We start from the raw sequence: 25,079 nt of genomic DNA, 5'->3' as shown, positions 1-25,079 counted from the left end.
AATGTTTTTTTGGTCTGTTGAGGCAACGGGAGTTGTGTAAGTCCTTCAGGGAGGGCAGGGGACAGCCGATGATTTTTTGTGCTGACTTTATGACCCTCTGAATTGCCTGTTTGTCTGGTTCAGTGCAGCTGGCGTACCACACTGTTATGCAGTACGTCAGCAGGCTCTCGACAGCCGAGCGATAGAAGGTCACCGTCAGCTGCCTCTCCAGTCTGTTCTTCCTCAGCACCCTCAGGAAATGGAGTCTCCGCTGGGCCTTCCGGATGACCGCAGTTGTATTTTGGGTCCAGGACAGGTCATCAGATATGAGGGTGCCGAGAAACTTGAAGGAGCTGACTCTCTCCACCTCCTCGCCGTTGATGTAGAGCGGGGCGGGGTCTGCAGTGTTTTTCCTGAAGTCAAAGATGAGTTCCTTGCTTTTTGTATGACGTTGCACGCGCGACAGTATGTGACGTACGTAAGAAGGTGCGCTTGTTTTATGTCTCTGTGAGAAGGAGAGACAAGAGAGAGTGAGAAGAGCCTGTAGTGTAATGCCCGCAGGTAAAGGCAACTGCGTGAGGATGTATACTCGAATATAGCGATATAGTCATTTTCTAGACCAGTTGATCTGCCGTTTCTTTTTTTGTTCTCCTCTGTCCCACTCTCCCTTGTGGAGGGCGTCCGGTCCGGTGTACTGGCTGTTCAGATTCGGGACCCAGGATAGACCGCTCGCCTGTGTATCGACTGGGGACCTCTCTGCGCTGCTGATCCGCCTCCGCTTGGGATGGTTTCCTGTTGGCTCCACTATGGACGGGAGTCTCGCTAGTGTGTTGGATCCACTTTGGACCGGACTCTCATGGTTGAGTTGTATCCACTATGGATTGAACTTTCACAGTTTCATGTTAGACCCGCTCGACATCCATTGCTTTCGGTCCCCTAGGAGGGGAGTCTGTCCACATATGGGGTCCTCTCCAAGGTTTCTCATAGTCATCATTGTCACTGTCATCGACGTCCCACTGGGGTAAGTTTTCCTTGGCCTTATGTGGGCTCTACCGAGGATGTCGTTGTGGTTTGTGCAGCCCTTTGAGACACTGGTGATTTAGGGCTGTATAAATAAACATTGTTGATTGATATATCGCACAGAGACAAACCAGCGATATATCGAGTATATTCTATTTATCACCAAGCCCTACTTGGAAGAAAAAAATGTCATGTCATTTCATGTCTAGAGGGCCTTCATGACATTACAAAACAAATGTATTTAGAATTCCATAAACAGTTGTTTTTTTATCACCTACCTATGAAAATAGTTCATTTCTAATTTACGATTCCTACTTCCCGAAAAAAATAATTTGCCTCCATGGAACCAATTAACAGCAATGAACGACTGCAACGTGTTTAAGACTCAGGCCAAAGAAGTAGCAGCCAAATGTATTTGTGGCGGACCGACACAAATAAACACAAGTATGGAAAACACTGCATATGTGGGACTATGTTACGGTAACAGTTCGAGATGCTACCTCAGTAGAAGCATTTAAGTCTCACCTTAAAACTCATCTGTATACCCTAGCCTTTAAATAGACCTCCTTTTTAGACCAGTTGATCTGCCGCTTCTTTTCTTTCTCCTATGCCCCCCCCCTCCCTTGTGGAGGGGGTCCAGTCCGATGACCATGGATGAAGTACTGGCTGTCCAGAGTCGAGACCCAGGATGGACCGCTCGTCGGGACCCAGGATGGACCGCTCGCCTGTATCGGTTGGGGACATCTCTACGCTGCTGATCCGCTTGAGATGGTTTCCTGTGGACGGGACTCTCGCTGCTGTCTTGGAGCCACTATGGATTGAACTTTCACAGTATCATGTCAGACCCGCTCGACATCCATTGCTTTCGGTCCCCTAGAGGGGGGGGTGTTGCCCACATCTGAGGTCCTCTCCAAGGTTTCTCATAGTCAGCATTGTCACTGGCGTCCCACTGGATGTGAATTCTCCCTGCCCACTGGGTGTGAGTTTTCCTTGCCCTTTTGTGGGTTCTTCCGAGGATGTTTGTGCAGTCCTTTGAGACATTTGTGATTTGGGGCTATATAAATAAACATTGATTGATTGATTGATTGATTATTGTGTTGTTTGGATCTACGACGTGGACTGTGGACATGTTTGTCGCTTTGGAACCTTTTCCTCTGCGGGTCGAACAGTCACATCCTGTGTGTGTATTTGTGTGTTGAAGTATGACCCTGACACACACACACACTCACATCCTGCCTGCCCAGAACTGATGAAGGCAGAGGATGAATGGGTCCACGGGGGTCATTGAGGAAAAGGCAAAGTCAAGAAGAACACTGAATTGTTCGAGAAAGTCCCAAACAAAATGACTAAGAGGAGGTCAGCGGCTCCTATGTCAGAGTCTCTGCAGAGTTCAACGAGTCAAACTTAAAACTGAATACAATATAGTTTAAAGGGGAACATTATCACAATTTCAAAAGGGTTAAAAACAATAAAAATCAGTTCCCTGTGGCTTGTTGTATTTTTTTAAAGTTTTTTTCAAAAATTTTTACCGGTCCCGGAATATCCCTAAATAAAGCTTTAAAGTGCCTTATTTTCGCTATCTTCGAAACCACTATCAATTTCCCTGTGACGTCACACAGGGCTGCCGATACAAACAACATGGCGGTTACCACAGCAAGATATAGCGACATTAGCTCGGATTCAGACTCGGATTTCAGCGGCTTAAGCGATTCAACAGATTACGCATGTATTGAAACGGATGGTCGGAGTATGGAGGCAGATAGCGAAAACGAAATTGAAGAAGAAACTGAAGCTATCGGGCGAATAGCTGTTGACGCTATTCAGCCGTAGCGTGGGTGTACCTAATGAAGTGGCCCATAGCATGGCTGCCTCATTAGCATCGCCGGTAAAATGTGCGGACCGAACGATCAGGACTTTCGCATCTTGTGACACTGGAGCAACTTAAATCCGTCGATCGGTAAGTGTTTGTTTCGCATTAAATGTAGGTATCTGGTTTCAAATGTACATAAAGCAAGCGTAAATAGCATGTTAGCATCGATTAGCGTAGCATGTTAGCATCGATTAGCTGGCAGTCATGCCGTGACCTAATATGTCTGATTAGCACATAAGTCAACAACATCAACAAAACTCACCTTTGTGATTTCGTTGACTTTATGGTTGCAAATGCATCTGCAGGTTATCCATACATCTCTGTGCCATGTCTGTCTTAGCATCGCCGGTCAAATGTGAAGACACTTTGGTACATTCAATGGGGGTCTGGCGGCAGATTTCTTGCCAGTGGTGCAACTTGAATCCCTCCCTGTTAGTGTTGTTACACCCTCCGACAACACACCCACGAGGCATGATGTCTCCAAGGTTCCAAAAAATAGTCGAAAAAACGGAAAATAACAGAGCTGAGACCCGGTGTTTGTAATGTGAAAATGAAAATGGCGGGTGTGTTACATCGGTGACGTCACGTTCTGACGTCATCGCTAAAAGACCGATAAACAGAAAGGCGTTTAATTCGCCAAAATTCACCCATTTAGAGTTCGGAAATCGGTTGAAAAAATACATGGTCTTTTTTCTACAACATCAAGGTATATATTGACGCTTGCACAGGTTTGGTGATAATGTTCCCCTTTAAGACCATTTCACATCCATACGGACAAAAAGTGAAGTGAAGTGAATTATATTTATATAGCGCTCTTCTCTAGTGACTCAAAGCGCTTTACATAGTGAAAACCCAATATCTAAGTTACATTTAAACCAGTGTGGGTGGCACTGGGAGCAGGTGGGTAAAGTGTCTCGCCCAAGGACACAACGGCAGTGACTAGGATGGCACAAGCGGGAATCGAACCTGCAACCCTCAAGTTGCTGGCACGGCCACTCTACCAACCGAGCTAAGGTAAAAAGACATAAAGGAACACCAGAGGGCCAGAATGAATTGTAAGTACAGGTTGGGGGTCGGCAAACCCACGGCTCTGGAGTCGCATGCGGCTCTTTAGCGCCGCCCTATTGGCTCTCTGGGGCTTTTTCAAAAATTTATGAAAAATGGAAAAAGATGAAGGGAAAAAAATATTTTTTTTATTTTAATATGGTTTCTGTAGGAGGACAAACATGACAAAATCTCCCTAACTGTTGTTATAAAGCACACTGTTTGTATTAAACATGCTTCACTGATTCGAATATTTGGCGAGCGCCGTTTTGTCCTACTAATTTTGGCGGTCTTTGAACTCACCGTGGTTTGTTTACATGTACAACTTTCTCCGACTTTCTAAGACGTGTTTTATGACACTTCTTTTTCTGTCTCACTTTGTCAATCGAACTTTTAATGTTGTGCGTGAATGCACAAAGGTGAGTTTGGTTGATGTTATTGACTTGTGGGGCGGTGTAGCTCGGTTGGTAGAGCGGCCGTGCCAGCAACTTGAGGTTTGCAGGTTCGATCCCCGCTTACACCATCCTAGTTACTGCCGTTGTGTCCTTGGGCAAGACACTTTACCCACCTGCTCCCAGTGCCACCCACACTGGTTTATATGTAACTTAGATATTGGGTTTCACTATGTAAAGCGCTTTGAGTCACTAGAGAAAAAGCGCTATATAAATACAATTCACTTCACTTCACTTGTGTGGAGTGCTAATCGGGCATATTTGGTCACTGCATGACTGCAAGCCGAGTGTGAAGCGACCGGAATGAGAATCAGCACCTCCAAGTCCGAGTCCAAGGTTCTCGCCCGGAAAAGGGTGGAATGCCATCTCCGGGTTGGGGAGGAGACCCTGCCCCAAGTGGAGGAGTTCAAGTACCTAGGAGTCTTGTTCACGAGTGAGGGAAGAGTGGATCGTGAGATCGACAGGCGGATCGGTGCGGCGTCTTCAGTAATGCGGACGTTGTATCGATCCGTTGTGGTGAAGAAGGAGCTGAGCCGGAAGGCAAAGCTCTCAATTTACCGGTCGATCTACATTCCCATCCTCACCTATGGTCATGAGCTTTGGGTCATGACCGAAAGGATAAGATCACGGGTACAAGCGGCTGAAATGAGTTTGGGTCTCTCCCTTAGAGATAGGGTGAGAAGCTCTGCCATCCGGGAGGAACTCAAAGTAAAGCCGCTGCTCCTCCACATGGAGAGGAGCCAGGTGAGGTGGTTCGGGCATCTGGTCAGGATGCCACCCGAACGCCTCCCTAGGGAGGTGTTTAGGGCACGTCCAACCGGTAGGAGGCCACGGGGAAGACCCAGGACACGTTGGGAAGACTATGTCTCCCGGCTGGCCTGGGAACGCCTCGGGATCCCCCGGGAAGAGCTAGACGAAGTGGCTGGGGAGAGGGAAGTCTGGGCTTCCCTGCTTAGGCTGCTGCCCCCGCGACCCGACCTCGGATAAGCGGAAGATGATGGATGGATGGATGGATGACTGCAAGCTAATCGATGCTAACATGCTATTTAGGCTAGCTATATGTACACATTGCATCATTATGCCTTATTTGTAGCTATATTTGAGCTCATTTAGTTTCCTTTAAGTCCTCTTAATTCAATTTATATCTCATGACACACTATCTGTATGTAATATGGCTTTTAAATTTGTTTTGTGGCTTCAGACAGATTTGTTTTTTTTAATTTTTGGTCCAATATGGCTCTTTCAACATTATGGGTTGCCGACCCCTGGTATATGTATTCATTCACTGCTCCTTTGCATTGGAAAATAAAATGGTTCAACTAACTAAATACACCAGAAGCCTCCCTATTTTAAATTCATCCTCTGCACTCATCGAGGGCGGCCGCTCCCCTTTCCTCTCCCTTATCTCTCCTGCTTGCTTCTTTGTCTCGTTTTAACTTTTTTTGTTGCCTCGTTTTGGACTGCTCTCCAAATCAACATTGGAACTATTTAACTGGCCTCAACGAAATTTACAAAATCTTGGGTTTAGGGCTGAGAGAGCCAAGAATCCAAATATTTTAAAATGTATTTCCTAAAGAGCCATATAATTATTTTTTTTAACACTGAACACAACTAAACGTGTGCATTTTTAAGTAAGACCAACATTTCTAGAGTATAATAGGTCTCTTATTCCTTGTCATAACATTGTTATTCTGAAGCTAACTGTGAAGGGGGCGTGGCCCGCGGGCCTGCAGCGAACCCCGGCCTTGAAATCAGCAACAGGTGCGTAGATGGCCCACCTGGGCCTTGTTATCTAATCCCCTGTCACTCTGTTATAAGCAGCAGCCAGGAGGAGAGACGGGGTTGGGGCTGGAGCCAGAGTGTGAGCGAGAACGAAAGAGAAAAAGACAATTGCTGGAAAGCGACTGAGAGACTTATTGAAAAAAAAAAACAATATTGTAACCCTTGAACAGGCTCTCATGTCGGTGCTTGGTGGTCTGAAGAACTAGCCCCACACTAACCAATAATAAATAAGTAACTTCTTACCATTAACGCAACTTCTTGAAAAGGTGTGGTACAAAAAAACGGATGGATGGATTAAAAATGGACGAGAATGTTTTATATTTTGAACATTATTTTTAACAGTGATTACAAGTTGAATTATTCATTACTTATCGTGATAAGCAATGTCAGCTCAGATTTATCCGAGAGCCAGATGCAGTCATCAAAAGAGCCACATCTGGCTCGCGAGCCATAGGTTCCCTACCCCTGGTTTAGGGGAACCTGCTTGTCGTGACGGAGTGGTTGTTTTCCGGACACACGATGGACACTTGGTAAAAGAAGGAGTTGCCGCATGCCTGGCGACCCTTTTTAGTCCGGACTTGAAGTTATCTACCTATTCGGAATTATGACAACAGGACATCTGCTGATCGGAGTAAGCGTTGTTCTGGTTTGTCGACAGATTGGAAGTTGCTAGCAGTCTTCAAAGAACACCAAAGCTGCCACAAAAGATTGGAGGATGCGGAAAGAACCGTGGACACTCTTGTGATTTTGGATCACATCGGACTGTCTGCCCCGAAAAGCAAATTTTATTTTCACCCGCATACAAAACATTCTAACTTAGATTGTTTCTATGGCTTTGAGACTCTCCTGAAGGTCACTGCAGCGAAGACACAACAAACTCCCTTCTTGTCTCTCATGGACATACACCTGTTGTTGTTGACTTTGGACTAGCACGGACTTCAAGCCCGCGGAACAGAGACACACTGCAGGCTTACACACATACATGCATCCACAAAAATATACGGCACACATATATATACCCCACCCTCCCCAAATCCCATAGGGGTGATGAAAGGATGGTCATCGCCTGTGAGCTGCGGCCAACCACCATAACCCCGCACTCCCTTCCCTCTGTTGCTGGAAATCTCGAGATGTACGTTGTTATATGTATGTGGGTTTTTTTCCGACTTAGGAGCCCAGTCTAGATAGTATTTTTTTACTCATCCTTCCCCAGCGTTTTTCCCTTTTTTCCCCATCATTTACGGGGCGCCTTGTGGCGACCAATCAGCGTTCCTGTTCTGTTCTCCAATCTTGAATGGGTTTGTGCTGAAAACAAAGTTTCGTTGTACTTGTGCAATGACAATAAATACCTAGCCTAGCCTATCCTTAAAGGGGAACATTATCACCAGACCTATGTAAGCGTCAATATATACCTTGATGGTGCAGAAAAAAGACCATATATTTTTTTTAACCGATTTCCCAACTCTAAATGGGTGAATTTTGGCGAATTAAACGCCTTTCTGTTTATCGCGCTGGAGGCGATGACGTCAGAATGTGACGTCGCCGAGGTAACACAGCCGCCATTTTCCTTTTCAACACTTTACACACACCGGGTCTCAGCTCTGGTATTTTCCGTTTTTTTGGACTATTTTTTGGAACCTTGGAGACATCATGTCTCGTCGGTGTGTTGTCGGAGGGTGTAACAACACTAACCGGGAGGGATTCAAGTTGCACCACTGGCAAGAAATCTGCCGCCAGACCCCCATTGAATGTGCCAGAGTGTCTCCACATTTTACCGGCGATGCTAAGGCAGACATGGCACAGAGATGTATGGATAACCTGCAGATGCATTTGCAACGATAGTCAACAAAATCACAAAGGTGAGTTTTGTTGATGTTGACTGCCAGCTAATCGATGCTAACATGCTACGCTAATCGATGCTAACATGCTATTTACCGGCGGTGCTAAAGCAGACATGGTACAGAGATGTATGGATAACCTGTAGATGCATTTGCAACTATATTACATTTCCTTCCACTGACATTTAATGCGAAACAAACACTTACCAATCGACGGATTTAAGTTGCTCCAGTGTCAAAAGATGCGAAAGTCCTGATCGTTTGGTCCGCACATTTTACCGGCGATGCTAACGCAGCTATTCGGCCATGCTATGCCTATGAATAGCGTCAATTGCTTCAGTTTCTTCTTCAATACTTTCATACTCCAACCATATGTTTCAATACATGCGCAATCTGCTTAAGTCGCTGAAATCCGAGTTTGAATCCGAGCTAATGTCGCTATATCTTGCTGTGGTATTCCCATTGTTTGTTTACATTGGCAGCACTGTGTGACGTCACAGGGAAATGGCCAGTGTCTTCGCAGGGAGCGAAAATAAGGCACTTTAAAGCTTTATTTAGGGATATTCCGAGACCGGTAAAATTTTGAAAAAAAATTTAAAAAAATACAACAAGCCACTGGGAACTGATTTTTATTGTTTTTAACCCTTTTGAAATTGTGATAATGTTCTGTGAAAAGGCGCAGTGTGCGCCATGTCAACTGTTTTCATGCAACAACAACAAGCAGGACGTCAACAATGGTAGCGGAAAACACAACAATGTGTTGTCTGTGAAAGACACTGTTAGCATCTCTGCTAAAGCAACATGGTTAACAGTGTTTTTGCAGCTGTCCGAGCTGAGCAAACAGATAAAACCATCTACAGCACGAGCGGCCGGGCCAGAAACTTGAGGGTTGCAGGTTCACTCCCCGCCTCTTGCCATCCAAATCCCTGCCGTTGTGTCCTTGAGCAGGACACTTCACCCTTTTCCCCTACTGGTGAATGAATGATGGGTGGTGGTTGGCGGGGCCGTAGGAGCGCAATGGCAGTCAGTCTACCCAAATGTAGCTTACCACCCCTAGGTATGAATGAATGATGGGTTCTCACTTCTCTGTGAAGCGCTATGAGTGTCTAAAAAAGCGTTTTATAAATCTAATCTATTATTTAAAATATGTTTTTTTGGTTTTTTTAAGTCTTTGGTATGACTCGACCTACCGAATTCATAAGGGACACTCTAACCACAAGGCCACTGACCCAGGACTAGTTATTATTTGAGATGTCTGATAATATCGGACTGCCGGTATTAGTGATATTGCCGATAAATGCTTTAAAATGTAATATCGGAAATTATCGGGATCGGTTTCAAAATTATCGGTATCAGTTAAAAAAATTATAATGTATGATTTCCAAACAGACGTAGGGTGAAGTACAGAGAGCCAATAAACCTTAAAAGGCATAATACCCACTGCTTTTCACACACACAAGTGAATGCAAATCATACTTGGTCAACAGCCATACAGGTCACACTGAGGGTGGCCGTATAAACAACTTTAAGCACTAGCTCTTCCGGGACACTACAATATAAATGAACTGCCATGTAAGTGATTGGTGGTCCGGCCATGTTGGGCGCCAAATTGTGGAGGTTTCTCTCCTTCGGGTTCTTCGGACCACCAATCACTGACATGACAGTTCCTTGGTCAACAGCCATACAGCTCACACTGAGGGTGGCCGTATAAACAACTTTAACACTGTCACAAACATGCGCCGCACTGTGAACCCACACCAAACCAGAATTGACAAACACATTTCAGGAGAACATCCGCACCCTAACACAACATAAACTCCTCAGAACAAATTCCCAGAACCCCTTGCAGGACTAACTCTTCCGGGACACTACAGTATAAAGGAACTGCCATGTCAGTGATTGGTGGTCCAGCCATGTTGGGCGCCAAATTGTGGAGGTTTCTCTCCTTCGGGTTCTTCGGACCACCAATCACTGACATGACAGTTCCTTGGTCAACAGCCATACAGGTCACACTGAGGGTGGCCGTATAAACAACTTTAACACTGTCACAAACATGCGCCACACTGTGAACCCACACCAAAGCGGAATTGACAAACACATTTCAGGAGAACATCCGCACCGTAACACAACATAAACACATCAGAACCCCTTGCAGCACCAACTTTTCCAGGCCGCGACAATATAAAGGAACTGCAATGTCAGTGATTGGTGGTCCGGCCATGTTGGGCGCCAAATTGTGGAGGTTTCTCTCCTTCGGACCACCAATCACTGACATGACAGTTCCTTGGTCAACAGCCATACAGGTCACACTGAGGGTGGCCGTATAAACAACTTTAACACTGTCACAAACATGCGCCGCACTGTGAACCCACACCAAACCAGAATTGACAAACACATTTCAGGAGAACATCCGCACCGTAACACAACATAAACACATCAGAAAAAATACCCAGAACCCCTTGCAGCACTAACTCTTCCGGGACACTACAGTATAAAGGAACTGCCATGTCAGTGATTGGTGGTCCGGCCATGTTGGGCGCCAAATTGTGGAGGTTTCTCTCCTTCAGGTTCTTCGGACCACCAATCACTGACATGACAGTTCCTTGGTCAACAGCCATACTGGTCACACTGAGGGTGGCCGTATAAACAACTTTAACACTGTCACAAACATGCGCCGCACTGTGAACCCACACCAAACCAGAATTGACAAACACATTTCAGAAGAACATCCGCACCGTAACACAACATAAACACATCAGAACCCCTTGCAGCACCAACTTTTCCAGGCCGCGACAATATAAAGGAACTGCAATGTCAGTGATTGGTGGTCCGGCCATGTTGGGCGCCAAATTGTGGAGGTTTCTCTCCTTCGGACCACCAATCACTGACATGACAGTTCCTTGGTCAACAGCCATACAGGTCACTCTGAGGGTGGCCGTATAAACAACTTTAACACTGTCACAAACATGCGCCACACTGTGAACCCACACCAAACCGGAATTGACAAACACATTTCAGGAGAACATCCGCACCGTAACACAACATAAACACATCAGAATAAATACCCAGAACCTCTTGCAGCACTAACTTTTCCAGGCCGCTACAATATAAAGGAACTGCCATGTCAGTGATTGGTGGTCCAGCCATGTTGGGCGCCAAATTGTGGAGGTTTCTCTCCTCCGGGTTCTTCGGACTACCAATCACTGACATTGATTGATTGATTGATACTTTTATTAGTAGATTGCACAGTACAGTACATATTCCGTACAATTGACCACTAAATGGTAACACCCCAATAAGTTTTTCAACTTGTTTAAGTCGGGGTCCACGTTAATCAATTCATGGTATGACAGTTCCTTTCCAGGGTTTAAAACACTGTTTTATTTCTCAATAAATTTTTTGGGTTGTGCTTTTCAGCATGTGTCTCTGTCTCTCTCTCGCACTAGCTCCACCTCCGATTCCCCGCTGCTCCAGAGCACAGGTGATTAGATAATCAGGCCCAGGTGGGCCATCTATGCACCTGTCGTTGATTTCAAAACCGGCCCTGGCACATCCTGTTTCGCTGCAGGTCCACAGGCCACCCCCCCTCCACAGCGAGGAAGAAGACACACTCAAAGTGGAGGCACATAAAAAGGATCCTGAAGAGGCGGTCAAGAAAGCGGCTCGAAAACTGTCTGTAAAACACAATTTATCCACGATTTTGACCCAAAAAACACACCAATAAATGTGTAGACCACAAGGAAGTGTTTAAATGTAGAAAAAAAAATGAATCATAATATGACCCCTTTAATGTCAATATTCTGGGAGAGAAAAAAAATTAATCGTTGAGGAATAAAAGCCGTGATTATGGTCACACAATTATCAATCTTTCACTCCACTATTACTTAGAACTATCTTACAACTGTCATCACGCGATTTGTGTGTATATTATGTATAATTTATACACACTCTGGCCCCAAGATGCATTTTTAATAGATATGTCCGATAATGGCTTTTTTGCCGATATCCCGATATGGTCGAACTCTTAATTACCGATTCCGATATCAATCGATATATACAGTCGTGGAATCAACACATTATTATGTCTGATTTTGTTGTGATGCATTAAACAATGTACCAAGGTTTTTCAAAATAAATCAACTCAAGTTATGGTAAAAAAACATGGCAACATAGAACTGCCATATTTATTAATGAAGTCACAAAGTGCATTATTTTTATTTTTTTTAACATGCCTCAAAACAGCAGCTTGGAATTTGGGACATGCTCTCCCTGAGAGAGCATGAGGAGGTCGAGGTGGGCGGGCTTAGGGTAGAGGGTGTATATTGTAGCGTCCCGGAAAAGTTAGTGCTGCAAGGGTTTCTGGATATTTGTTCTGTTGTGTTTATGTTGTGTTACGGTGCGGATGTTCTCCCGAAAATTAGTTTGTCGTTCTTGTTTGGTGTGGGTTCACAGTGTGGCGCATATTTGTGACCGTGTTAAAGTTGTTTATACGGCCATCCTCTGTGTGACCTGTATGGTTGTTGACCAAGTATGCATTGCATTCACTGGTGTGTGTGAAAAAAGCCGTAGATATTATATGACTAAGGCAGTGCCTTTAAAGGCAATCGGCGCTTTGTACGTTTTAAAAAGTCATACATTTTACTTTTTGAAACCGATACCGATAATTTCCAATGTTATATTTTAAAGCATTTATCGGCCGATAATAATCGGTAGTCCCATATTATCTGACATCTCTAATTTTTAACAACCATTGTGGCCCCCCGAGTCAAAATAAATACCCAGGTCTGATCTAGAGGCCCCTCCTGGGTCCTGATGACCAACTGGACCATGTTCACACACACACACACGCAGTAGGACAATAGTCTATTGTTTTCATCGTGCAGAATTAGACTCAACGGAACCCGAAGCGAAAACAACACAGTCGAAAAAAGGGGCGTGGCCCGCCACAGCTGCATTGTCTCTGAGCAGCCATTCATGCATCCAGCAGCTGTGTGTGTGTGTGTGTGTGTGTGTGTGTGTGTGCGCGTCAGACGCTATCAAAGTTGTGTTTTATTTGGTCCAATAAAACGCAGACTCTAATCAACAAATCATGTGACTTTTCATCACATTCTCTAGACTAATTTGTCCCTCGGAGAACTTTCTCCGTGTCTGTTGTCTCCAGGGACCCGCAGGCCGAGGATCAGTTGCGCTGCAAGCTTGTGGTCGGCCGCACCCACACAGCAGGCTTTGTAACCCCCCCCCCCATTCCACACACACACAGACACACACACACAGAGTCATGAGACTTCAACCATGCGACTTTCATTTGGATATTTTTGGGGAGATGGCATTTTGCGCTAAAACAGACGCTTCCTATTCTTCCTCTAACGCAGGCCTGGGCAATTATTTTGACTCGGGGGGCCACATTTGGAGAAAAAATGTGTCTGGGGGCCGGTATATCTATATTTAGGGACACTAATACAAAACCTCACAATAGTGTCTGATTAAAAGCTAAAACGTTATGACAAACTGCCTTAAAAAACGTAATGGAATTTCAATTTTTTTACTGAATGAGACACCCATGAAAATTATGTGGGATTACAATCAACAAATGTTTATTTATATAACCCTAAATCACCAGTGTCTCAAAGGGCTGCACAAACCACAACGACATCCTCGGTAGAGCCCACATAAGGGCAAGGAAAAACTTGTCGGTGACAGTGACAATGATGACTATGAGAAACCTTGGAGAGGACCGCATATGTGGGCAACCCCCCGCCCCCTAGGGGACCGAAAGCAATGGATGTCGAGCGGGTCTAACATGATATTGTGAAAGTCCAATCCATAGTGGATCTAACATAACCGATTTATAATATTAACTATGGACGATAAAACAATGAATATTGATAACATGTGCAGCCCTTTGAGACACTCGCGATTTAGTATTGTATAAGTAAACATTGATTGATTGAACATATGAACACCACACAAACTCCCGATTGACATATTTTGCAATCAAGCTAGGGGTTTAACGGTACACAAAAATTTTGGTTCGGTACGTACCTCGGTTCAGAGGTCACGGTTCGGTTCATTTTCGCTACAGTAAGAAAACAACAAAATATACATTGTTTGGTTATTCATTTACCAAATTTGCAAAATCTTCCACCAAAAATATTTTTCTTAGTGGAATATTTGATGTGATAGGTCAATAATTCACATTAACATTGATTTTGATTCAATATTATGTTTTGAGCAATGACAGTTTGAAAGAAAAAAAAAACAGCTTTTGTTTTATTGGTCAACGTTGCAACTTTTTCCAAATTACATTTAGCCTTTAAGCTTTTTTATTTAAATTTTATGTTTTTGTTTATTTTAAAAGTATTTTTAGAATGTTCCGTGGGCCTTTGAAACATTAGCTCTGGGCCACAAATGGCTTCCGGGGCACACTTTTGACACCCCTGCTATAGATGATAAAAAATAAAATCTGGTAAATCCATGGATTTATGCGCGTTTACCATAACTCTGTCGCTCTCTCTGTCTCTGCCCCTCGCTCACGATTTTTTTTTTGTTTTTAACCCCTTCTTAACCCTGAACGTACGTTGAAAATACACGCAACTCTAACTTAAAATGCCAGACATTTGAGGCATTTAAGAAACTCCACCCGGACAGCCCCGCAAAAGAGGACATATCCGGTGAAAAGAGGAGGTATGGTCAGTATATCGGCTACTTAATATGTCCGTGTGGAAACTCATTCGGTACACCTCCGAACCAAACCCCCGTACCGAAACGGTTCAATACAAATACACGTACTGCTACACCCCTAAATCGAAGCGAAATGCAACAAAAAAACAACAAAATATGACCGCAAAGGGTTAAAAATAAAAAATAAAAACACACACGATCTGATTTATCTGATACATCACAAAGTTTTAGAACTTTGTTGTAAAAATCTCCATCCGCATCTGTCCCTGACACCCACATTTCAGGCTGGCTGCTCTGGAAAACACTGTGGAAAAGCTCACTTAGATTACCATAGTAACTAATTACAATACAATAGTAACGAATTACATTAACATAGTAACTAGTATATTAAAGTTAAAGTACCACTGATAGTCACACACAGACTAGGTGAGGTGAAATTACCCTCTGCATTTGACTCGTACCCTTGCTCCACCCCCTGTGAGGTGAGGGGAGCAGTGATTGGCAGCGGTGGCCACGCTCGGGAATCATTTGGTGAATGTCGATTGGTGATGTGGTGATATCATGCACAAGCGCAGATTCCAACCATTGAAATACGTAGTATACGGTCATTAAAAAACAATGAATGCACATCACAATTTCAAAAGGGTTAAAAACAATAAAAAATCAGTTCCCAGTGGCTTGTTGTATTTTTTGAAAATTTTTTCAAAATTTTACCGGTCCCGGAATATCCCTAAATAAAGCTTTAAAGTGCCTTATTTTCGCTATCTTTGAAACCACGATCCATTTCCCTGTGACGTCATACAGGGCTGCCGATACAAACAACATGGCGGTTACCACAGCAAGATATAGCGACATTAGCTCGGATTCAGACTCGGATTCAACATATTACGCATGTATTGAAACAGATGGTCGGAGTTTGGTGACAGATAGCGAAAACGAAATTGAAGAAGAAATTGAAGCTATTGAGCGAATAGCTATTGACGCCATTCGGCCATAGCGTGGGTGTACCTAATGAAGTGGCCCATAGCATGGCTGCCTTATTAGCATCGCCGGTAAAATGTGCGGACCAAACGATCAGGACTTTCGCATCTTGTGACACTGGAGCAACTCAAATCCGTCGATTAGTAAGTGTTTGTTTCGCATTAAATGTGGGTATCTAGTTTCAAATGTACATACAGCTAGCGTAAATAGCATGTTAGCATCGATTAGCTGGCAGTCATGCCGTGACCAAATATGTCTGATTAGCACATAAGTCAACAACATCAACAAAACTCACCTTTGTGATTTCGTTGACTTAATGGTTGCAAATGCATCTGCAGGTTATCCGTACATCTCTGTGCCATGTCTGTCTTAGCATCGCCGGTCAAATGTGAAGACACTCTGGTACATTCAATGGGGGTCTGGCGGCAGATTTCTTGCCAGTGGTGCAACTTGAATCCCTCCCTGTTAGTGTTGTTACACCCTCCGACAACACACCCACGAGGCATGATGTCTCCAAGGTTCCAAAAAATAGTCGAAACAACGGAAAATAACAGAGCTGAGACCCGGTGTTTGTAATGTGAAAATGAAAATGGCGGGTGTGTTACCTCGGTGACGTCACGTTCTGACGTCATCGCTAAAAGACCGATAAACAGAAAGGCGTTTAATTTGCCAAAATTCACCCATTTAGAGTTCAGAAATCAGTTAAAAAAATACATGGTCTTTTTTGTGCAACATCAAGGTATATATTGACGCTTGCATGGGTTTGGTGATAATGTTCCCTTTTTAAAGATGTAAAAAAAAATTATTTGGCTATACCCGACGGGCCGGATTGAAAAGCGTAACGGGCCGCACGCGGCCCCCGGGTTTTAATTTGCCCAGGTCTGCTCTAAAGCAACGTTTGTTGTTGTCGTCTTTCCCGAGGTCGGAGGTCAGGCCCCCTCTTCAGAGTCACTCGTTACCGCGGCAACAAAAAATGTTTTGCGGCACTTTGAATTTCACGACGTCCCGTAGCCAGCGAGGGTGGCTGCGTGTCACTGGCCGTGACGTCACATCACAAAAACACCGACGACAGTTACACACTAAACCAGTGTGTAACACACACACATATTAAACAGTGGGCTTTCTAGCAGGTTAGTTATCTATAAAAATATACCCTATTAGCTCTCACGTCCCGCCCCACTATTTGAGAAATACCACAAGCTGTGTTGACATCCAAATGAAGACTATTGAGCACCATTATTTTTTTATATACTTTTTTTAATATTCTGTATGTATTAAACTTGTTTGCCGGCCATTTATTTATTTATTTTAAACTTTTATTTATAAATTTCAACATTTACAAACAGACAAGAAACAGTAATCAAAATAAGTACAAAAACTCTACAAAATAAAACAGCGCCAGGGGGTTGTAAATTCAAAGTAACTATAATAAAATACAAAAAAAAAATATATATATATATATATTAGGGATGCACCGATTAATCGGTAACCGAATATATTCGGCCGAATATGGCAAAAAAAGCCACATTCGGCCTTCGGTGGAATGAGTTAAAAACAAGGCCGAATAGTGGCGTGTGACACAATTTTTTGACGCGGTGGCGTTGGGATATGTTGTGTACCTGTATAAGTGTATGAGGTTACAAGCACACACTTATTGAGATTTAGTGGGGCCTCTGTTTACATTATTAGCCTGTTGTGTAGGCTACCTGTATAAGTGTATGAGGTTACAAGCACACACTTATTGAGATTTACTTGAGCCTTCTGTTTACATTATTAGCATATCTACTGTGGCTAAGCAGGACAATAATTCATTTGTTGTGGGTTTATCCACTTTAATGCACTTCATTTTTTTTTGGAATGCATGTTTTGTTTGAAGGCCTAATATAAATGAAAAACTTTGTGCTTTTTTTGAAAAGCAAAGGCTACTGGAATATTAAAAAAATGTCAATATTCAATAAAAAAATACTTTATTTGAAAAACATGTCTAAATATTTATTCTAGGCTATTTATGCAATATTTAAAAAATTGTGAAAAAACTGCATTCATTATTCGGTATTCGGCCAAGCGTTGAAATTTTATTCGGCTTCGGCCACAAATTTTCATTTCGGCGCATCCCTAATATATATAGATATATATATAGCCTCAACCTGAACCTTGGTATTTACTGTGATGACGGACTGGCAGTGTGCCGCGCCTCGCCAAGGAGCAGCGAGAACACCAAGAAGCGCATATGCCAAATCTTCAAAGAAAACGGCCTACGGATCACGATTGAAGCCAACAAGCAAACCGTCAACTTCCTCGACGTCACTTTCAACCTGAGAAATAACAGCTACCAACCATTCACGAAACCCAACACAACACTCCAATACGTGCACCATGACAGCAACCACCCACCCACCACCACCAAAAGAATACCTACCGGAATTAATAAAAGGCTATCGATGCTGTCATCTAGCAAAGCTGAATTCGACCAAGCAACCCCCCCGTACCAGAAAGCACTTGATGAAAGCGGATACAACTTCACCCTCACCTATGAACCCACTCCAGGAAACCAACCAAAAAAGAGCAGAAAACGAAACATCATCTGGTACAATCCGCCATTCAGCAAAGACGTCTCAACCAACATCGGCCGCAAGTTCCTCACTCTGATCGACAAACACTTTCCCAAAGGCAACACCCTAAGAAAACTATTCAACAAGAACAACATTAAATTGAGCTACAGCTGTATGAATAACATACAACAAATCATTTCAAACCACAACAAAGCAATTGCAAAAGGACTGCCTACCCCCAGACTAAACGACTCTGAAACCAATAATGAATGTAACTGTCGCAAGAAACCTGATTGCCCTCTCAACGGAAGGTGCTTACAGACATCAGTCGTTTACCAAGCAAAGGTAATACGCAAGGACATTAACACATCCGACACGTATGTAGGGTTAACCGAAGGAGCGTTCAAAACAAGATGGAATAATCACAACGCCTCCTTTAGAAACCAGACTTTGCGGAATTCTACAGAACTCAGCAAACACATTTGGAACCTCAAAGACAATAATGTTGAATATTCAATAACATGGCAAATTCTTGCATCCAGCACACCTTACAACAGTGGTAATAAAAGATGCAAACTATGCTTAAAAGAGAAACTGTTTATTATATATCATCCAGATCTATCATCCCTCAACAAGCGCAGTGAAATCATTTCAACATGCCGCCACAGACGGAAACACCTCCTAGGTAACACATGAGCCAATCACCACACCCTACGCCTGTGCCCTATATAAACCATTGTATGTGAATGCTTCCATTAAAATCTCCTGATGATTGAGGGAAACCCTCATGAAACAGTTCTGTAGAGATGAAGTAGTCTTGTGATTTTTCCCACACCTACATATACATATACATATACATATACATATATATATATATATATATATATATATATATATATATATATATATATATATATACCGTATTTCCTTGAACTGCCGCCGGGGCGCTAATTGATTTAAAACCTCTTCTCACTCCTGCGCTTACCAAATGCATGTGGTAAAGGTAAGCATGCGCTAAATATTTTAAAACCTCTTCTCACTCCGGCACTTACTAAAAGGCACGCAATAAAAATTGGAGTGTGATGTAAGGATACCATCATGAAAAGCACATTTAATAAAAAAAAAAACGTTATTATGGTCTTACTTTTACTTATAAATGAAGTCCATGCCCAGCTCCTTCTGATCAAAAGCATCGATAACTTGTTTATAGAAGTCTTCCTTATCTTTCTTCAGTTCTCGATGGAGATCTTCCTTTATTACCTCCTGCTTTGATTCAAACTGCTATCAGACCGCTGCTATCAGTTCGCTCGGCTCCTCAAGTGTGGACGACGACAGAATTACCCTGGGACAACTCCCCCTCCCGTTCTGCTCCGTGGGTGATCTCTTTATCCCACCGCTGCCACCATGAAGTGTTATTGTATGAATAATACACTGGGTATTTAGGACTGGAACATGCTTTATTTCAGCCCGGTTGTTTACATAGCCAGGATAGGAGTGTTACATCCAATTTTCCCTCCAATTTTTCATATGTGTGAGCAAACGCCAAAACTCCTTGAGCATTCAGTGGCGCACATGTGAGCGACGGCCGACGTGCACACTTTTATGCGCTTATCTTTTTATTCGATTTTGTGTGCGGCCGAGATTTGCCGTGCGCAGAGGACGCGTGAGCAGTGTGCAATTGCACAGGCGGGTACCTTAGAGGGAACGTTGGTTACATCATATCCGTCCCAGCACATATCACGTCACTCTTTGCCTACTTCTTCTGCAGCCGAGTAGTCGCAAGAAGGATCACTAGCGCCCTCTACCACCAGGAGGCGGGAGTCATTTAATGACTCATACTTGACACACGCAGCTACGGTATATTAACAAAACATAGCGGCTTACTGTTCATTTTTAGCATTACGGTATTCAATAGCTTGGACCTTAAATCCTACTGCATAGCTCTTAATCTTCTTCCCTTTACGCGATTTCAAATTACCGGTATTGAAATCAACCTCCTCGATTTTGAAAATGATGACAGGGGAAGTGTCACTCGTGACGTCACGTGTTTGACCCGGCGGTATTACTAAGCATGTGCTAAGTATTTTGCGAAGCGAGTAATTCAAGGCAGGCGCATACTATATGCCCTGCGGCAATTCAAGGAAGTACGGTATACATAGCAGCTATAGCCGCCCTAAACACTGGCAGGCCTGGCCGACCCGTCTGATAAAGCCCGTAAATGTGTTGGTCATGTATGATGTCTTTTTGTCATTTTTGTTTTGTGATGTGCAATGTCTATATGTTTAAATGTACGGCAGTGAAAATGAATTTCCCTCTGGGGACCAATAAATCTAAATCTAAATCTAAAATATTTGTATATCAGGGCTGCGAATCTTTGGGTGTCCCACGATTCGATTCAATATTGATTCTTGGGGTCACGATTCGATAATATATCGATTTTTTCGATTCGATTAAAAAACAGTATGTTTCCGATTGATCTACCCCAGTCTGCTGAAATGCTTGCAGAGTAGTAGATTTAAAAGAAAAAAAAAAAAAGCTTTTATAATTGTAAAGGACAATGTTTTATCAACTGATTGCAATAATGTAAATTATTTTTAACTATTAAACGAACCAAAAATATGACTTATTTTATATTTGTGAAAACATTGGACACAGTGTTTTGTCAAACTTATGAGATGCAATGCAAGTTTAGGCCACTGTGACACCATTGTTCTTGTTTTTAATTTTAATAAATGTCTAATGATAATGTCAACGAGGGATTTTTAATCACTGCTGTGCTGAAATTACAACTAATATTTATACTGTTCTTGATAATATTTATTTTTGTTAACACTACTTTTGGTTTGTTCTGTGTGGTGTTTGTGTCTCCTCTCAATTGCTCTGTTTATTGCAGTGTTGCTGGGTCAGGTTTGGTTTTGGAATTGGATAATGACAAATAGGTTGTACTTCTATAGCGCTTTTCTACCTTCAAGGTACTCAAAGCGCTTTGACACTACTTCCACATTCACCTATTCACACACACATTCAAACACTGATGGAGGGAGCTGCCATGCAAGGCGGTAACCATCACCCATCAGGAGCAAGGGTGAAGTGTCTTGCTCAGGACACAACGGACGTGACGAGGTTGGTACTAGGTGGGGATTGAACCAAGGACCTTCGGGTTCCATCTATACAGTTAAAATGTAATAATCGCTGATTCTTCTGTTTTTTGGATACCTTACATAAGTTTTGGGTAATATTACAAATTTAGGTACGGATTTAATAGTAGTTACGGGAGCAGTATTGGCCATACCAATAACGATAATGAAATGTTTTAAGTTCAATGAATTATTCACATTTTGTATCACAATTTTAATCAGATAAAAACCCAGAATGGCAGTGTAGGAATATTAAGTACATGTTGTAATGTTTCCGCATTCCTTTTTATTACGTACAATATTTTGAGTAAAATAAAGTCAATACTGCAAAATAACATAAAATAAGCCCATAATGTTGACTTAGATTTGAATCCTTAGATTTTTACTCTTAAAGTATGCCTGTGTCCAGGGACTTATTTCCTTAAGTTACTAAAAATTACAAAAACGAGAAAAAAAAAAAGATTTGCATTATTATGGTATTGCTGTGTAGTGCTTTGTTGGATTGATTTGAAAAAATAAATAAATAAAAAAATCCCCCCCCCAAAAAATCGATATTTTAAAAAATGAGAATCGATTCTGAATCGCACAACGTATTTGAATCGATTTTTTCCCACACCCCTAACACATACATATATACACATACACATACACATACACATATATATATATATATATATATATATATATATATATATATATATATATATATATATATATATATATATATATATATATATATAGGGCTCCAGTACTCTGGAATGCCCTCCCGGTAACAGTTCGAGATGCCACCTCAGTAGAAGCATTTAAGTCTCACCTTAAAACTCATTTGTATACTCTAGCCTTTAAATAGACTCCCTTTTTAGACCAGTTGATCTGCCGTTTCTTTTCTTTTTCTTCTATGTCCCACTCTCTCTTGTGGAGGGGGTCCGGTCCGATCCGGTGGCCATGTACTGCTCGCCTGTGTATCGGCTGGGGACATCTCTGCGCTGCTGATCCGCCTCCGCTTGGGATGGTTTCCTGCCGGCTCCGCTGTGAACGGGACTCTCGCTGCTGTGTCGGATCCGCTTTGGACTGGACTCTCGCGACTGTGTTGGATCCATTATGGATTGAACTTTCACAGTATCATGTTAGACCCGCTCGACATCCATTGCTTTCCTCCTCTCCAAGGTTCTCATAGTCACCATTGTCACCGACGTCCCACTGGGTGTGAGTTTTCCTTGCCCTTATGTGGGCCTACCAAGGATGTGGTAGTGGTTTGTGCAGCCCTTTGAGACACTAGTGATTTAGGGCTATATAAGTAAACATTGATTGATTGATATATATATATATATATATATATATATATATATATACACACAATAAACAAAGTGCAAAGCTATAGGCTTATTGTGTACCATCATGGCCCCTCTCTATTGGCATCTAATGACGTCACTCTACCTGCTTGCCAGTATGACGTCACTGCCCTGGCGTTATAGTGAATAAACTCAGAATCTTCGCCAAAATATATATTTATACATTTTTTTAAGAACAAATTGTTTCCATGAGTCAAGTTGAGTGATATGTTCGCAAGTTGCTACTTTTTAAGTTTAGTAGTTTGGCGTAAATCAAGGCAAGTAGCCACTAGCTTGAAACTTAAGCTAACTTCTAAGTGGGCACTTTTCCAGAAAAAAACAACAAAAAAACAAAAACTCACCGCTTTGGCGTTCGGCGTCCATATTATCAAAATGTCCGTTTGGTTCGTCCTTTCCCTCCACTTTGCTTCACTTGCTCCTGTTTCATTCAAAAAGTGACGCTCCGTCGGCGTGGACTGTCTGGCGAGAGAGTGGCCGGACTGAGGGAGCCTCTCTTCGGCCACAGGGAAGCACAGTGACCGCCGGATGGAGGGCAGGCGCCGCCAGAGACCGCTGGGTCCTAGCGCCGGAAGTTACCACGTTCATAACAGTCAGACTGAAGGCGCTCATTGGGACTGTTCCTTTAAATTAGAACGGAGTTGGGATTCTTGGTTCTTTTTCAAAGGAGCCGTTCAAAAAGACGGGCTGGCCGTTCTTTTTTTGGCAACATAATCACTTCAGCTGTTGTAAGATGTACACATACCATGTGTATGATTAATTAAGTAATCAATTCATACCAGGATTTCATTAAGGTGGACCCCGACTTAAACAAGTTGAAAAACTTATTGGGGTGTTACCAATTAGTGGTCAATTGTATGGAATATGTACTGTACTAATAAAAGTTTCAATCAATCAATCAAATAAACATACACAAATATTACAGTATTGGTAAGCATTATTGTGGAATATTGGCAATAATTGAATTGATTATTTTAATTTCTACTTGAGTTGGTCCAATATCCCCATATTTGACAATGGAATCACTATTTAAAATTGTCCCTAATCTAAAGTAGCATTTTAATAATCCAGATAAAAATACTCAAATAACATGTAAGAATAATCTGTATATACTGGTATAGAATGTATATTAAACACATAAGTAAACAAAAACAGTTAAAAATCTAAATAATTTTTAAAAATTTAGTTTTTTTTCGTCCATTTGCCTGTTGGATAAAGTGTATATTGAACACATAAATAAACAAAAACAATTACAAACCCACATTTTTATTTTTGTATTTATTTTATTTTTATTTTTTTTTACTCCATTTGCCAGTTGGGTAACGTGTATGTTAAAAATATATTTAAAAAAAAACAATTATACACGAAAATGGTTTTGGTAAGTAAAAATTGTTGGTCCATTTGCCAGTCGGGTAAATTGTCCCTAATCTAAAATAGTATTTTAATAATACAGATAAAAATACGCAAATATCATGTAAGAATAAAATGTATATATCGGTGTAGAATGTATATTAAACACATAAGTTAACAAAAACAGTTAAAAATCTAGATAATTTTAAAAAATTTAGTTTTTTTAAGTCCATTTCCCTGTTGGGTAACATGTATATTCAACACATAAATAAACAAAAACAATTACAAATCAATATATTCTTAAAAATGTATTCATACATTGTTTATGTAAGATATACACATGTATTTATAACCTAAACATATTGTTTCTTCAACTTTAAAATAGCTGACCGTTTTTTTCCCCTTTTCTGGGATTATATTCCCAGTTTTGATCTGTTCACTTATAGCATATACGAATATTCTATGGCTGTTATGCAAACTATGAATAATAAACCCGCCAAAAACATGTGTCCTTTATCATAGCTACACGTATGACAAAATAATGCGTGAAAATATTAGTATTCAGTGAGGTAAAATGAAATAAATGCGCTAACAGTTCATTGCTCCTGCCAAATGAATAGCACTGAGTGGAGGGGATCACCACTCCAAGATGGCGTCAGCGCCAGTAGGCAGTAGCGCTCGATGCTGCGTACCCTTAGAAGTTATCGATGCATGTCAATATGCGATCGGTACCGGAAGACACCATCTTTCCCCGCATGCGCAAAAATTACATCACTTCCGTCAACTTGTTTTACGAGCGTTATGCATACTTGCCAACGGGAGACTCCCGAAATTCAGCGCCTCTCCCGAAAAAATCTCCCAAAATTCAGGCGGAGCTGGAGACCACGCCCCCTCCAGCTCCATGCGGACCCGAGTGACGTGTCGACAGCCTTTTTTCACATCCGCTTTCCCACAATATAAACAGAGTGCCTGCCCAATGACGTTATAACTGTAGAATGATCGAGAGCGAGTTCTTGGTTTTTTATGTGGGTTTATAGTTAGTCA

At 42.2% G+C, this 25,079-nt stretch overlaps 1 protein-coding gene across 4 annotated transcripts in view; it reads right to left on the bottom strand.

Moving 5' to 3' along the window:
* LOC133552017 (actin filament-associated protein 1-like 1) overlaps window positions 1-23,265 on the bottom strand; it is a 53,988-nt gene extending 30,723 nt beyond the window's left edge. For all 4 annotated transcript variants that reach the window (XM_061899257.1, XM_061899259.1, XM_061899258.1 and 1 more), the window contains exon 1: window positions 23,030-23,265. In XM_061899257.1, the coding sequence (XP_061755241.1) occupies window positions 23,030-23,051 (22 nt within the window). In that variant the 5' untranslated portion in view covers window positions 23,052-23,265. The remainder of the gene's footprint in view (window positions 1-23,029) is intronic.
* Window positions 23,266-25,079: the final 1,814 nt, after the last annotated feature.

Source organism: Nerophis ophidion, linkage group LG04 (assembly GCF_033978795.1).
Source record: "Nerophis ophidion isolate RoL-2023_Sa linkage group LG04, RoL_Noph_v1.0, whole genome shotgun sequence".
Classification (NCBI taxonomy): Eukaryota; Metazoa; Chordata; class Actinopteri; order Syngnathiformes; family Syngnathidae; genus Nerophis; species Nerophis ophidion.
Note: the sequence above shows the minus strand (reverse complement) of the source record. Positions and strands in the feature narration are given on the sequence as shown.